The sequence below is a fragment of the Carassius gibelio genome, chromosome A14 (genome assembly GCF_023724105.1).
Source record: "Carassius gibelio isolate Cgi1373 ecotype wild population from Czech Republic chromosome A14, carGib1.2-hapl.c, whole genome shotgun sequence".
Taxonomy (NCBI): Eukaryota; Metazoa; Chordata; class Actinopteri; order Cypriniformes; family Cyprinidae; genus Carassius; species Carassius gibelio.
In genome coordinates, this window is record NC_068384.1 from 1655819 (window position 1) to 1672808 (window position 16990).

The 16990-nt window shown below is 37.5% G+C and overlaps 1 protein-coding gene across 5 annotated transcripts in view; it reads left to right on the forward strand.

Moving 5' to 3' along the window:
- The window catches only part of LOC128027189 (glutamate receptor 1-like), a 73166-nt gene extending 56385 nt beyond the window's left edge, over positions 1-16781 (forward strand). The window contains exons 12-16 of one of the 5 annotated variants that reach the window (XR_008186650.1): positions 3335-3533; positions 3615-3862; positions 7314-7428; positions 7924-8038; positions 10215-10246. Coding sequence is in view for 4 of the 5 variants with exons in the window: in XM_052614527.1 (XP_052470487.1) it covers positions 3335-3533; positions 3615-3862; positions 7924-8038; positions 10215-10349; positions 14286-14453 (865 nt within the window). In the remaining variant the exon portion in view is untranslated. Of the gene's footprint in view, positions 1-3334; positions 3534-3614; positions 3863-7313; positions 7429-7923; positions 8039-10214; positions 10466-14285 lie in introns of those variants that run through there. The other 4 variants (XM_052614529.1, XM_052614528.1, XM_052614527.1 and 1 more) reach the window with 4 other exon arrangements.
- Positions 16782-16990: the final 209 nt, after the last annotated feature.

Sequence of the window (16990 nt, forward strand, 5' to 3'; positions counted from 1 at the left end):
TTTTGTTACTTGGTGGTTGTAAATATTGCACACTGTATTTGTCAGAATATGTATGGGTAATTAGCTCATATGAATTATGAGGCTGAATAAACAGCAGACACAACACATCAGCATCTTCATCAGACCAGTTTCGCTGGTGAAGGCACTTCGGCACGTCCTGTCATGAATCTTTTTTATGGTGCAGCTTGGTCACGCTGAATATTGATTTACCAGCATCATTACATTATAATACTGCTGTGTACTAAACCATTCAGAGAATAAATATCCCATCCCATCCCTACACTATGTGCTTACATAGCTTTCTGTGTACAGCTATATTTGTAAACACATTTCAGACAATGAGAGGGAATGGAAATGAAAAATAGACATGAATGAGAGTCTCAGGTTTTAAAATCAATCTCAATAGACCTGTTGACTATCCTGGACACCCTCTGTCAAGGTAGATTCACCATGGTTAACCCTGGTCTTTACTCCAGCAGAGAGAGAAGATTATGCCGCCCGGCTGCCAGGAACTCAGGGGAGAGCAGCATTGGTTTTGTTTATGCCTTCTAATCCTGCAGATAGACCTTCTAGAACTCCCTCGGAGATGTTAAACTGATCTCGTATGCTTGCCTGAGCTTCATTCAGGTCATAGGATTAGAGCCCATCCCGAAGGTCTGGCAGAAACTGAGAGATGTTTAAAAAGTATTCTTGTTTCATGGTGTTCTGGATTCAGGATATGGCCGGGGGTGAAATTGTTCTTCCTTTTTTTGAACCTTGTGAAATTGGAATTTGTGACCGGAGATATCTCGATCCAGCTCTTGAAGAATAAAATACATTTGTCGTAATGCTCTTTCTCTTAAATACACATTTATTCACTCTTTTGACAATCGCCGCACATTCGCAGGGTTCACAGGTTTATCGCAATCTGATTCTGCCTAAATTATTAAACCGTGCATTTGTTTTTGTTTTTATGTGTTTTATCTGAGCAGCTTTTCCTGTTCCACCACACATATCGAACCACTACTCTGTTGTGTGCTGCTTATAAGTAGAGTTGTTCCGATTCCGATACTAGTATCGGAAATATCTCCGATACCACAACAAATTCTGGCATCGGCATCGGCGAGTACATGAACCCATATACCGATCCGATACCATTTTCTTAAAAAAGACCTAGTTATGACCGCAAGCTTTGCCTAACCGCTGCACGGTTCTTCTTCGCTGCTCAAAATGCATTGAAAACACAGGAAGTTGTGCTGTGTTGCCACAAGCAACCCCTGTTTAGAGCAGCGAAGAAGAAATGAAAACGCGTTAGCAGCCCTTATCTATATATGACTGGATCACTCATCACATTCTAAACTGCCAAAAGACAGTGAAGCCGCTACTATATTATAGATCAGTGGTTAGCAGTATGTCTCTGTAGTACCGGTAGTTACAGACTCTCGAGTATATTCAGTACCGGCAACTGCGTTCAGTCGCTTCCGTGTAAGTCAAAACGCAGGGCTCCAGACAGTAGCCGAATATATACTAGTGTCTGTGAATATTAAACTGCAAAATACTATTTAAATATTACTCCCGCAAAATCTACATCTCTGTGGGTGACTGGCACAGATGCGCGAGAGCTCGCTGTTTTGTAGTCTCTGCTGTGTGTCATGAGGACACGAACGCATAAACCGTCACTTCATGAGAATTTACCGTTTCATTTGAGAATACTGTCATATCATAAACACAGACACTCAAAGATCTTCATGGCAGCCCATTAAAATAAATGTTTGGTTTACATGAGTAAATTGACAATATATAAAGCTACTGTTGTAGCCTACAGTAATAATAATACATCTCTATAATAATAATAATTATGCCTAGATGGTTGCTTGTTTTTTACTTGTTTTTTACTTGTTAGAGATTATCTGATTAATAGATCTTTTTTTATATTCCTAGACTTATTTGTTGCAGTTTTTTTATACAGTTATATTGTAAAACTTAAATACCTTTTTTAGTTTGCGGTGTTAGATTTTTGGCTGCATTTGAAGTTCTTTTTTGCATAAGAAAATAAATAATACTGTCAAATTCATGTTAGATAATAAAAATACTGTAATAAATACAGTAGTTCACCATGTATTTGTTCATGTTTTATTGAGGGATCTGTCTGAAGCACACCATAAAAAAATACTAGCAATTTACACAGGGCTAGTAGTATATACAGCTGTATATACAGATATACACCCAGGTATCGGATCAGTACTCGGTATCGGCCGATACCCTGAGCCCAGGTATCGGAATCGGTATCGGGAAGAGAAAAAGGGTATCGGAACATCTCTACTTATAAGCTCACTTGAGCAGAGAGAGAGACCCATCCTTGGGGATTTGGACAAGTATTTTTTTTTTCATTATTGGTTAAAGTGCAATTACAGTGGCAGCAGAGTGCTCTCATCACCATTAGTCCCTGGCAATTAATATGCATATATTCATTTAACATACTGGCAACTTTTTAAAAGTGAGATTAATGCGCTGCTGGTGAGTTGCACTGTGATGGGCCTTATCTCGTTTCAGCACATTTCTCTAAGAGTTTATAGCTGAGTGGAGACAGAGAGCAATGTATCAAACAGACTAGACCTCCAACTACTGTAAGCATCAACGTGTGCATGGAGAAGCTACACAAACACGCAGGCCAGGGTTTGTTATATATGGTTAGGATGTAGAAAATCTTCAGTGCTCCACTAAATGGTATTAGATTTTTTGAATGAGTTCACCTGATAAATTCATAATGGATCTCCATTTGAGCATGAGATTTCCATTAGTTTCTCTGAATTATTGTAGCAGAACAGATACAAAATATTCAGTTCATCCTGAATAAAATTATGGCTGATAAACTGATAATTATGTTCATGTTATGGCTGAATGTACACTTAGAAAAATGTATGTACATTTTTACATTTGCTAAGGATTTACGGTTGCACTTTATTTTACAGTACATGTACTAAAATGTACTTATAGTGTACTTACAATGTATTTATCTAAGAAAGTTCTGGTAATACAAGGTAACTACATGGGGTAGGGTTAGGTTTAGGGGTAGGTTCAGGGTTAGTACCTAGTTATTACATAGTTATTGTAATTACTATAATAAGTACATAGTATGTACATGAGGAACAGGAATGTAAAATAAAGTGCTACCGGATTTACATATTTAATTTTGCACTGTACATATTCTATACTATATTTCTTTGATATAAATGCTGTTTGGTTTGAGGTTTGGTTTTATAATATACTGTAAACCCTTGTGTTTTAAGTGTACTTATTGAGGCCGCTGTCTATGTGTATAATCGCATTCACATACACTTGCATGTTTCCACAGGTCTCTCTCTGGCCGTATCGTGGGTGGTGTGTGGTGGTTCTTCACTCTGATCATCATCTCCTCATACACAGCCAACCTAGCTGCTTTTCTCACAGTAGAGAGGATGGTGTCACCCATCGAGAGTGCAGAGGATCTGGCCAAACAGACTGAGATTGCTTATGGGACTCTAGATGCCGGCTCCACCAAAGAGTTCTTCAGAGTAAGAGGAACCATGAAGTGTTATCTTAAAATAAAAGTATATTTGTAAATGTATGATATTTCACTTCCTTTCCTCATTTAGAGGTCAAAGATCGCAGTCTTTGAGAAGATGTGGTCCTATATGAAATCTGCAGACCCCTCAGTGTTTGTGAAAACCACAGATGAAGGAGTTATACGGGTGAGGAAATCCAAAGGGAAGTACGCCTACCTTCTGGAGTCCACCATGAACGAGTACATTGAGCAGCGCAAACCTTGTGACACTATGAAGGTCGGAGGAAACCTGGACTCCAAAGGTTATGGCATCGCCACCCCCAAAGGATCCCCTCTCAGGTAAAGCCAGCTGTCCAATATATGCTAACTGTATGGATTTAACTATTATGAAAATAACATCTGTTGGTGGTTCAGTTGTGGTAGAGGCTGGATACAGTACTAAAGGGGTTATGCTCACCTTGGCTAACTGGGTAATCTATTTTCATCTTGCATTTTTCAATCTTGCAAGCCAGTTCTGAGTACTAGGTTATGAAGGAAGCTGCAAACTAATGCAATCCGGCGTACTTTACTGAATGTGTACAGCACCACTCCATCACTGCAGTCCAGAACCCTAAATCAGCTCTTTTAAAATGCCAAGTGTGCTTGAGCACACTGCATAGTCTACATGTGCTCTTCTCCATCATTTGATTCATTTTGAAACTCAGATGAGTTTTGCAATTAAGACACATTCTGTAATAAGCTTAATTTACATTTAAAAAAAATGTTGTGCTGAGAATTACTTAGTGCACAGCACCAAAAACACAGTTAGCACCTGGATTGTGGATGGTTTATTAATAGGACGCAGGTTTTTGCCAAAGTGGTGCCGCTGTTCAGTGAAATCGCCCGGTTTCTCTTTTTTGAAGAACTTTTTAATGGTTATATGTGTCGTCATTAAATAAGTCATCATTGGATCGAAGGAGGCGAGGGTAGAAGTACCGTACTAAGCAGCCTCTGCCATAACAGACCATGCTGTTGTGTGGGTGTACATACTTGTGTGTGGAGCTGTTCAAAATCCCACTCGTACCTCATGTTGCTTGAAGGGGTTTTCAGCACACTCCACCAGAAGTGCTTTCATAAGAAACGGCAGGAAAATGATGCACCCTCTTCAGAAGCTCTTTAGGAAACACGTGTGTTCACGTCCTTTCATTAAACAGCAGCGCCGCTCAGCACAACCCATTGAGACGGCTCAGACATTATTCATGACAGGCTCTTTGAAGCTATAGGTTTACCAAATGCTAATTTCACTTTCTCTCCTCCTTCATTACAAATTACAAAAGCTTTCCCCTCACAGATTGACTTGCACATGTGCGAAATTGGGCAGTCAGTTGTTATTCTTATGCAAACCACTTCTGAAGATGAGTGTCGACATTAACGCGTTTCTTTTATATTCTCTGCAATACAAGGTGAACAGTTGTTATTTCAATTGTACGCCGTCATCCTTAACGTCACATTTATTGTACTTGAACGTACCCATCTGACTAATACACCATGGCCCACATGATATTACATTCATTGCCGTGCAAAGGGCCTCGCAAGGGCAATTTGGAGCTGTTGAAATAACCTCAATAACTCCATCTCTCTCTAATAAGATAAGCTCCTTGGGGAAACGACCTCATAGCAATTGTACAGTGATTTTTTTGGGTCACCTTATGGCAAAGCGAACTGGAGGAGAACGTGGATTGAGTGGGAGAGAGACATCGGATACAAGATGTAAATGACTGACTTCCATCTTGCCACCTAGGGCAGGACTCAAATTAAATTCAGTACTAGCTAGCCATTACTGTGACAGCAAGAGTGTAAGAGGCTTGGAAATGAATTCATAAATGTGTTTCTCTGTCTGGTGAGTCACCAGCTGTGCAGTGTATATCTGATTTTGAGAGAGAGCGACTCCCGTACTGACGCATACATGTACCAGTATATGCTATATGGGCATCTACTGCGTGATTTAATCACACAGAAGACAATGGGAGAATCTACTCTCTCTATCAAAATTGGTAGACACTGAGAATATTATGTCAAGATTGTGTCTATATTAACATTTAGATTGAGTTATGATATGCTGGACTAACCATGTGGTGCAGTTGTCAAAATACACTATAATTCTCTATGCACATTCACTGAATGTTTGACTGTATTTACACTGTCAACCAACTTTTAACATATATTATTATTTAATTAAACAGCATGACAAAAAATTGGATGTGAAATCTATGCATTAAACATTGCAATGTAAATTTAGCTTTAACAGATATAATGTTTACACCTCACTATCTGATATGTTACGGTCTGCTAGCCTCATTAGACTTTAATGAACAATTTCTTAACCAAGAAGATGTTAATTAAGCTTGTGAACTTTGTTTTATAGGTTAATTTAGTGACTGAAGTAATAATCAGTTGTTTTGGTGCATTTCGACAGCTGTTCCACATTTTCATTGTCTTATCTCTGACTGATCCCTTAAATCAGTAAAGATTGATGTGTGTGCCCTTTTATCTCTTTCCATCTGTGCCCATTCTCTGAGTTTAGCCAATAAAAAACATCTCACCCAAAGCACTGCCACCTCCTGAAGCAAATGCTCATCAAACTTAATGTTGCCGTTTTGTCCTCATTCCTGAGACACTCTCTGACTTCTTTCTGTCTGGTACTTCTGGGATTGGAAAGAATTCTTGGGTTTTATCAAGCCAGAGAATAACTTTCCTACACATGCAGAGCTGCAGATGACATTTGCTCACGACGCAGATCGGCCAGCAGACGGTTACATGGGTCGTGAGGAGATGTACGTTTGTGCCTGCGAACTGTATGTGGTGTTCAAGACCCGAGGATGAAGAAGAAGTTGAAAAGAGATGAAAAGAGAGATGCTTTAGATGTGGTTCCTCAGATTAGTAATTTGGAGCAGGGGAATTAAAATCAAAAATAAAACTTTTGGGATCATCTAGTATTATGTTGGTCAAACCCTTTTGGTGTAAGCTAATACAACTTTAGTATAATGTTCATTCTGCTTTTTTCAAAACAATGAAAGTAAATGGTGACTAAGATCCAAAAAAGACAAAAATCTCTATAAATGTAGTCCATATGTTAAATTAACTTGTTTATTAACTTGTTAAAATCCACATTTTAAACAAATAAGAAACTGTAGTTCAAACCATTTGAACAAATAAGATTTGTGACAATGCACGACTTCTGAAGACTTGGAAAATACTGCAGAGTCATTCAGTATGAACTGCTTTTCACAGTCCTTGGTCACCATCCACATTCACTGTGTGCGTGAACATTCTGCTTCCTTCTGTATTTGACAGAACAAGGAAAGAAAAGAAAGAAAGAATTTCATTTAAGGGTACGTTTTTATTCGGGGGTGAACTACCTCTTTAACGTCTCCAGGCTGTTGTTTTCGATTCACATTGTTACAGTCACCAAAAGGGAAGAGCCAAAAGCAGACAGTAAACACTAAGGATATCTAAGGACATCTTTTTTCTCCTTCTCTATCTAAAGAAGTCTTGTTCCTGGCTTTATAAAACCTGTCTTTCACAAAGGCCACTAACAAAAGCATTGCTTTCCATTAATACACGTTAACATACTTGATATACAGACTCAGGACAAAACCACTGCAAATGCCATACATTTAACATCCCAACCTACATAGAGCAGTGGCTGTTGTGTTCAAACCAGTCTGAGTCTGCTTTCCCATCACACTGTCTCTGAAATGGTTTATCTGGGCTGACACTGACCAAGATATTATTTCGTTATCGTTTCAAGAAACCCAGTAAACCTGGCAGTGTTAAAACTGAATGAACAAGGCCTGTTGGACAAATTGAAAAACAAATGGTGGTACGACAAGGGAGAGTGTGGCAGCGGAGGAGGTGATTCCAAGGTCAGCCCCAATGTGACAAACCCAGCGGGTAACACCACTACTACCATGGGGGGGTAACCGGCAACCCACACCGACTAAACACTCCAGACCAAAACAATCTGGACTAAACTGAGCTTACTACTTACACATTTCAGTTGATTAATAAATAGCAAAGACATTTTGATCAAATGATGGCATATCATGGCAACTGGTCAGTAATAGCTGACCACGTTCACATTATTCTAGGTGGAGTGTTTGCGGTCTGCCGGTTACCCAAAGTGATATTATAATACACATCTTGCAGCAGGGAGCAAGGAAGCATTGCTAGATGGAGTATTAACCCATATCACTTTTACAATGAGCTACCAACATGTTTCTGATATGTGTGCAGTCAATTAAAAAAAGAAAAAGAAACAGAACAGTTGAGATGATATATTTATGGGCATGTGTTTAATGTGTGCTGAATAACATAAAATAACATGGATAATGTTATTTATGTTATTTTCCTGGTTGAAGAATCCCAGTTAACCTAGCGGTGTTGAAACTCAGTGAGCAAGCCGTCTTAGACAAACTGAAAAACAAATGGTGGTACGATAAGGGGGAGTGTGGAAGCAAGGACTCCGGAAGAAAGGTCAGTTCACATATTTGGTCCTGCTGTGTTCCCTTTAGTTTAGCCCTCTCAGTAACCTTCCAGAAGGTTCAGTTAGGAATCTGGACATGGGCGGCTCTTACTCTCTCTCCAGTGTTGTATTCTTTCATTTTGGATGTCAGAGGACATATTTTAGTAGTAGAAGCTTGCATTTTTTATTTTATAGAAATTTTGTTATTTTATAATAAGAAAAAAAAATTGTATATATTTATAATTGTATATAAAAATATATAATTGTATGTGTGTATATATATATATATATATATATATATATATATATATATATATATATATATTTTTTTTTTTTTTTTTTTTTTTTTTTTTTATACAAAGCATTAACAAAGAGCTTCAAACAATTGCAAAACTGTCCATTTATTCTCTCACATTACCCGTTTCCTCTGTATAGAAATATAATTGTAAATACAATACAAAATAAGTAAATAGTTAAACTGTAGCATATGGGAATATTTCCATAATAACCAATCAATAAATACAATTATAATCCTAATCTCTGATACATTCATGGACTGTGCATATAATATCATGACTATATCAGTTTTTTCAAAATAGAAAGTTCAAAATAACTTTTTAAGATAGAAATATTTAGTATTATTATACTGTAAAGGTATTAGCTGTCACTTTTCTGATAAATGTAATCCATCCTTGACATAAATAAAGTTTTAAATTCTTAAAAAAAAAACGTTAATAAATTACTTAATATTTGTAGTGTACATGTATATTATGCACTAAACTGGTATTATGTTAGTATACTATTCAGAACATTTCTGACCATTATTGTTGTGCTGTCATAAATTACAGATTTTAGATGTATGTTTATAATAGATTCATACATTCCATACAATTTAATGAAAAATTTGAATTCAAGTGTAAATAATAGTATGTCTAAGTCCAGGAGCCGTGAAGAGAAAGGCCATTATTATAGACTGGATGAGTCACTGCATGATACACTCATTTTGTTTAAAATTGCCTGGTGCTCTGAATGGAGCTCTGGAGAGAGACTGGTCATGTTGCTCTGATTATCCGTAAGAGTCAAGCCTCCCTTGTGGTCCTCAGCCTCTGTGTTCTCCCTCCTGTCTGCCCTTGGAGTGTGCATGTATTTGGATGCAAACCCAGTGGACAGCTGTCTGTGCTGTCATAGGCCCCGGTCACCAAGCACCCCACAGCCCAAACCCACCTGCATGGCACACACAGATGACACCAAACTTACCTTATGTGGCTATATTATAGAAGCGGTTGCACACCGATTAAGCTCCTTAGACTGTTATTATATTACCTTTGATTAAGTACAAATCCAAATCTCCTTAGATTCATGACCTGGGCTGCATGGGTGCCAACTATTAATATAGTTTTTTTGCAGCTGTGACACTGTATGTGATTGTTTGTTAATAGCTTGTAAATTAGAGAAGATGCTAACTAGCAGGTTAAATAAGCGCTAAATGAGTCGAAGGTGAACACAGACTGCCCTTGTTAGTGCATGAATGCATGTTCCTCATTTTAAATTAGTCCAATTTGTGCCATATTTTAGCATGTGTTTAACCTATATTATTAACCAGTCATTTTTAGATTATTAAAATAATATTTAGTTATTTTTATATAATATAAATTTAAATGGTATTCACAATAAATATAATTTTATGTTCTAGTTAATACTACAATAGTATTTATTATTAATGTTAAATGACATTATTAATATTTAATAATAGTATTCATTCATAATATGATATTATTTATATTAGTTAAATAAGTTAACATAATTGGATGTTTCATAATAAATATTGCATTATGAATATCATTAAGCAGTTCAGCAGTCAAAAAAAAAAGTTGTTTCAGCAAAAACTAAATTTTTATAGTCATCAATAATCATGATATATTCATGTAAGACATGTAGGATCAGGAAACATTTTAAGCAAATGATTATAGTGCTACTTTTGGAGCCACAGTATTTTTTTTACATTTGCAACATTGCTCAAGATAGTTCTCACTTTAGCTTTATTTGATGTAAATGTTTAGATGTTTGGATGAATGCATAAATGTGTATATGTAATGTGTAGGAGTGCTTCTGTTGTTTTTGTCCCTGTGAATTTGTTAACACTTTATAAAGTAACTCTCATCTAAGAAAATGTTCCTTCTCCTTTAGGACAAGACCAGTGCTCTTAGCCTCAGCAATGTGGCTGGGGTCTTCTACATTCTGATCGGCGGTCTGGGTCTAGCCATGCTGGTGGCCCTGGTGGAGTTTTGCTACAAGTCCAGAACAGAGTCCCGCAGAATGAAGGTGTCTGCGCGGGCCGCTCAGGCCTTTCACTGCACCGCCTTAGACAGCAGCTACACTGAGCTGCAGGGTTACGGCCTGTACGGTGCCGACACTGTTAAGATATAAAGCACTCTGGGGTAGGAACCTCGAGTACTGCAGAGAACTAGGCCACATCCTGCCCACGTAGCAGCCTGACCTGCCCCCATCTAACCGTCACCAGATTCAAAGCTTCTGCTGCCCACTTTCAGAATCATCCGTTTCTTCTCACCTCTTTTATTCTGTCTCTCTTACACTCCTATTTTAATAGCAGGACTGTCCAAAATGAAATTTAAGAAACATTTATTTATGAAAATAATAATAACATTTTTTTTATTATTATTATTTTGCTTTGATTGATTATTTTATGTTAATCAAAATATATTTGCTGAGAAATGTCCCCAAATGTAATTTAATTTCATTGAATTTAAAGACAATAAATTAGTTATTATTACTAATTATTTTTATATTAATATTTTTTTAAAAATAGGTTTCAGTTTTCATTTTACAATTTATTTTAATTGTTAGTGTATGCAAACATGCTACTACATCTCGACAGCCCTATTTAATACTCCTAATTTTATCTCTCTTTCTTTTAGGGGTGTGCGATAAATATCGTCCGATAATTATCTCGTCAGTAAAGCAGGTTCTCTAATCAGCGGTAAATTCCATCAGGTGTGTGATTTCACATAGAGCAGCTGTTACTTCACTGAGCCGTTGTTAACTGACTAGCTGCGCAAATCCATGTTCATCCTCAGCGTTTATTTGCGCAGCTAGTCAGTTAACAACGGCTCTGTGTGGTAACAGCTGCTCTATGTGAAATCACACACCTAATTATCGGACGATATTTATTGCGCACCCCTACTTTCTCTCTTTCCCACTATTTCCTGCTCCCTCAGTTTCCCGTTGTCCGCTAGCCGCTCTGTCCATAGACTAGAGCTTTGTTTATACACATCGTGTCTCTGTTCATTCATGAAACAGAGCAAGTGTTCCCCTGAGACACTGCAGGTCTCCGTTATCCACTACGACTCCAAAAATAGTCCATGTAGACCCAAGATTATGCATCAGTCAGCTCGTGTGCATGTTTATACAATAAGACCCATGTCAGATCTGACCTAATGTACTCTTGCTAATGCATAGATGATTAAAAGTATGTATCATAAGCAAGCAACCTACAGGCCTATGGAAACTTGTTTCCACCATGGAATAAAAAATAATAATAAAGGTAACTGTCTTGTCAACTCTAAATTCTGAATTTACGTCTTACCTCTATTTTTTTATTCTATGGCAGAAACAGGCCAGAGGTGCATTTCCAGAAAGCATTGTTAGCAAACTATGGTTGCAAGTTCCGTCGTTACCAACATAGTTCAGCAATTCAGTGTTTCCCGAAACCATAGTTCATTAGTAATCAGGTTCCATCTTCAATACAGCAGCATCTCAGAGATCTCAAATCAGTTAATTAGCAGAAGTTATTACTCCACCACATGCGTGTGACAACATTAACAACGGCCCTAAATTGTTGAATTCACAACGGAGATGTGACCGTGACTGGCTAGTTAGTTTCCACAATAATGCATACCCACTATGATGGTTAATCAGTGAGTTACATTGTTGTACGGGAAATGCACCCCTGACTGACAAATCAAAGAAACTCCTTTGCAAAAAAAAAAAAAAAGAGGTCTCAGATGAACATATCCCATTACATTTACAGATACCTCAGTGTAATTTGTGACAGTGTATCTTTATGACCCAAATTAGGATTTGTAACAAGTTACCTGGGTATTCCACACTTGTGCAATACTATAATAGCAAAGATTAATATAGATTTGCTTTGTTAATTCAATTGACAGGAGTCGCATTTAACAGCATACCATATTTCACATTATGCAAGCAGGAATCTGAGTCATTATAGGCAAACTAATTAGTCTGCATCAGGCGTATAACTGCATCCCCCAACGCGCTGAAGTGTAGGGCAATGAAATCATTCTTAGATTGGAAAAATGCGATTTAAAGGGACACATCATTAGCCTTGGTTTCAGGCCCACTGGCTGCGACTACAATAGCGGGTTGCTCCTCACAACAGCAGCAATAAAATGATGACATTTCTCACTTCCACACCACCGTAGGAAATTAAGCTCGTTACACGCCTATCATGACTGGTTATTTTCTACCAACTTGTCAGAGATGCTTTACAGTGTCAGCTTTGGTTTTGAGGGCCTAAATATGGTGGTCCTGGGGGGCACAATGCAACATTATTAGCCAAGCAATTAAAACTTGTCAACTCACGGCATTAGCCCACAACACATCTTTAATGCAAATAAGGGTCATTCACATAGCAAATCATTTTGAACCCAAGTGCCCAGTATTGTTATGGCTGGTAAAGCATGGAATTGCAACCCAAGCTCATTGGAAAAACTTGCCTGTGTCGACATTTCTGTAAAATATTTCACATCTTCTAGTATGTTTGACGACACTTTCAAACTGAAATGTCCAGTGAGAGCCTCTAAAAAATGTTCAGTTTTATCAGAGACAGACAAATGTGAATCTGGCTGTGTTTTATTACACTGATGTATTGCGTCAGTTCAGAAATGTCAGACGCTAAAAGATTAAAAAAGTGTGCATCAGATAAAAGTTGGCGTTTGTATCGCAATGCATCGTTTCTAACATATTTGCATAGGTAACAAACAATTTATTCATATATAATTATTAGTAGATGTGCAATACTTTTATTATTTAGAAAGTAACCAACAACATTGTGACCAACATTTTATATTTAGATGGATTTCACTTCTCTAAACTGTTTCTCAAGCACGTTCGAAAATGGATTACATTGCATCGTAATAGGTGTGAATCGTGTCATGTCGCATCGCAACAGTAGCTGTTTCATAAATATCTTTAATATATTGCATCATTGGCTATGCATCAAGATCCGTATCACATCGACCTCAGTTATGGAGATGCACTTCCCTACACTAAATCTAATCCATAATGTCAACTAAAGCAAACGTCAAATAACAGTGCATTGTTGAAGGAATGACATTTTAGTTTGCTTCTATACTAAAATAAATTATGTAGGTTGTAAATTTTGGAAATAATTACAAAGAAACTGAAATTCTTATAAAACGTACTCCAATAATATGAATAAAAAAACCTCATCATCCATAGTATAACACTTTAATAGGTGAGTTACCAAGCAAGTTTTCTACATGAAAGCCATACATGTGGAGCTGGTTCTGTGATGCAATTGTCAAAATGTACAAATTTTCAAATCATGCACTAGGGCAAAGTGTTTTGAGGTAATAACAGTATTGTGCAAGGAACACAAAAATAAGTCTCTACTAATTGATAATGTGTAAAAGTAATATTTGTTAGTGTTTTACTGCCACTAGTGGTCATTTCATCTGCAAACTGCAGTGAATTGTACATATAGGTACGTTTTTGGAGATTTGCACAAAGGTACGTAGGCAGGAACGTTTTTCCAATGAATCCATTTTATAAAATTGGAAGGTTTTCAAATAGGATAGAGAGCTATTGTTGTTATTTAATATAGCAATATGGCTAATATTGGATTATTTCCCAAAATGCATCATTATTAGAAAAGTTTCATAAGTGTTTCATCTGTTTGCTTTGCTGAAGGCATTGTGTTGTGCCCCCATCCCCCCAAGCCCCCATGCTGATCAGTTACAGTCAGGAAACCTAAAAGATGGAAATCTGTTGGCGTAGGCCTGAAGATTAGTTCACTTCACAAATGTTGTCTAACTAATTATCCAGTCATCACATGGCAAAACATTTTCTGTGCATACTCCATTAGGCAGATGCTTAAATCATCTTTTACTGTCTCCTACTAAAATTGAGCATCTTTCAAACAGTCCTGCATGTATTTCCGTATCCCTGTCTAACGCTTTTGTGTCTCCATCCCAGCAATCAATCAATGATGCCATGCGCTGCTCCACGCTGACCAGGATGAGCGGGAATGGTAGTGGCGGGGAGAACGGGCGGATTGTCACACATGACTTCCCTAAAGCTGTGCAGACACTGCCGTGCATGAGCCACGGGGCCAGCATGGGCCTGGGAGCCTCTGGCATGTGACCATCTTGACGGAGCGCCACGCGTCATATGTAACACATGGACCTCCCGTTCACCTGCCGTCTGCCCCTATGTCTGTCTGCCCGCCCGCAACAGACGCGCCGTACTGCCAAAATGCACTTGAAGACTCTTCTCAGTGAATAGCCACCAATAAAACTCTTTTCTAAAAAAACTAAAAATAAAAAAATTTACAAAGTGGGGGTTGGGGAAATGTGCTGCAATAACAAGCCTGTGGGACTCTTTCGGGGGGGGGGGGGTTTGTTTATGTCATGAATTAAAAAAAAAAAAAGATTCAACACTCGCGCTGTGCCAATATTATAAACCTGTTTACTTCTGTCTGAGTGTGCAATATTTTAGTTCATATCAGTGTTCAGCAATGTTGTCTTTAACATGAATTTCTTTACAAAGATTAGCTCACTGAGATGTTTTTGGTTTTTTTTGCACAAATATGTTCTATGATATGACAAAAGCGAGTTAATTTTCCTTATACTTACCAGAAAAGAGTAAGCTAACAAGCAAGATCTTACAGTGTATGGATCCAGTGAACCGTAAACAACATTGCTTATTTCTCTCGGTCACTCTACGTATTGAAGAAACATATCAGCTCATTTATCAACCTGTCCATACTGTAAATACTCCGAAACTGAGTGAGGGATAAATTTGATTTGTTGTCGATCGGTAGAGCATAGCGGAACTGAACTTGTTGATTATCTTGCTCTGTAATTTCCCACTTCATGGACCTTGCATAGCTGCTACGCCTCGTTTCAGGCACCATACCTCATCAGAGACCTGGGAGCGAGCTGCCACATGTTTTGATTGCCTCTTCAGTGGGAGCTCTCCTAGGACGGAGTCAAATTTGACCTCAGTTATGGGTAAATGTGCTTTAATGAGCTAGTTTGTCCCCAACACAAACAAACCATCAGATCTGGTTAAAGTGAAGCCATTGAGACTACATTTAGACAAGTTAATTTGAATGATGTTGCTGTAACAAAAAGGGTATGTTTTTACTAAAAACGTGTTCATATAAGACTGCCTGCATGGAATATCAAGAGATTTCCACCTAATCAAAATGCCCATTATTCAGTTTCTGCACATCCCCTGAAACATTTAGCTAATTTAATAATACTAAGTGTGTAGCACTCTCAGTTTACTGCAATCCATTCAGCAGATCTCCCCCCACAATCAGTGCAAAAATTGTAAAATAAAAATACATCTATGTGGGCCTACATGTGAAAAAAAAAAAAGGAAATTCTGTCATCATTTACTCACCACCACGTTGTTCTAAAAGACACCCGTTTGACATTTTCTTAGGTGTACACAATAACATATTTTACATATTTTATGTCCATCATATGCAATGTTTGGAGCCCATTGACTTTCTGTCTATGAACAAAAACATTACTACCCATTCAACAGAAGAAGGTCATACAGGTTTGGAACAACATGAGGGTAAATAAATGACAGAATTTTAATGTTTGAGTTGACTATAAGTTATTTTCTGTTAATAGAACTAACAAAGAAAATTGTTCAGAACAGCAACAGGATCCAAATACTGGTAAAACATAGGCTGTTCTGTCCTATATACACGCACTGCATGACAAGGCTCCTTATGAGATGATATTTGTGGAGATATCATTGATCGGCTACTGGGGCCAAGCTGACCTTTCTGAGCTCTTGGCTTTCTTCACTGCAGGCTTTCAGAACATGGTTTCCAGCTCAACATAAACTCCTGTACCTATTCAGCCTTCCCCTGCACACTGCCATCGTACTGCGAAACATGACACACTGTGCGGCCATCCAAACGCTTATATTTCTCTGGCTTTTTCTTTCCATTTTCTTCACGTGTTTTATTAGGCACAGAACACTGCGGTCCTATATGGCCTCATGTGAGAGCAGTATTTTAGAAGCAGTAAAGATTTGTACAGTTCAACTGAGACATTTAACATTTATACCGCTGTGAGATTTTGAAGAGGTGGTTGAACTAGTGTTTTACACTTTGCTGACGCAATGTTACTCGGATATTCTCACTGATAAAGGTGATGATTTTGATTAGTTTAGAGAGAAATGGATTCTATGTGTTTCTGCTATAAATGTTGAAACTTTTTATATTTTGGGGGTATTTCAATGCAGAATTGATTCTTCATACTCACCTACTTCTTGACGATTCCACAGTCTTGAGCATTTTATTTGGGATGTTTTTTGTTTGTTTGTTTTATTGTATTGTTTATTTTTTTCTTTTTTATCATAAAAGAGAGATGTGGCTGAATCAAATTTACTGGAAAATGCATTAAATCAATAATGAATAAAACTTTTCTAACCACAGTCAAAAAAGAGCTGGGTCACTGCTTTTCAATCATGGGAAATTAAAGTTTTTGTAACAAATTCTTGCTTTAAGTGACAATTATTATAATTTTTTTTTTTTTTTATGTATGAAATTGAAGAACAATATTTATTGCAATTAATGCTGTTTTATATGAATAATAATTGTGTAAAGTAGAGTGATTATTCATTCATTACTTTCTCTTCATTACCTGACAAGT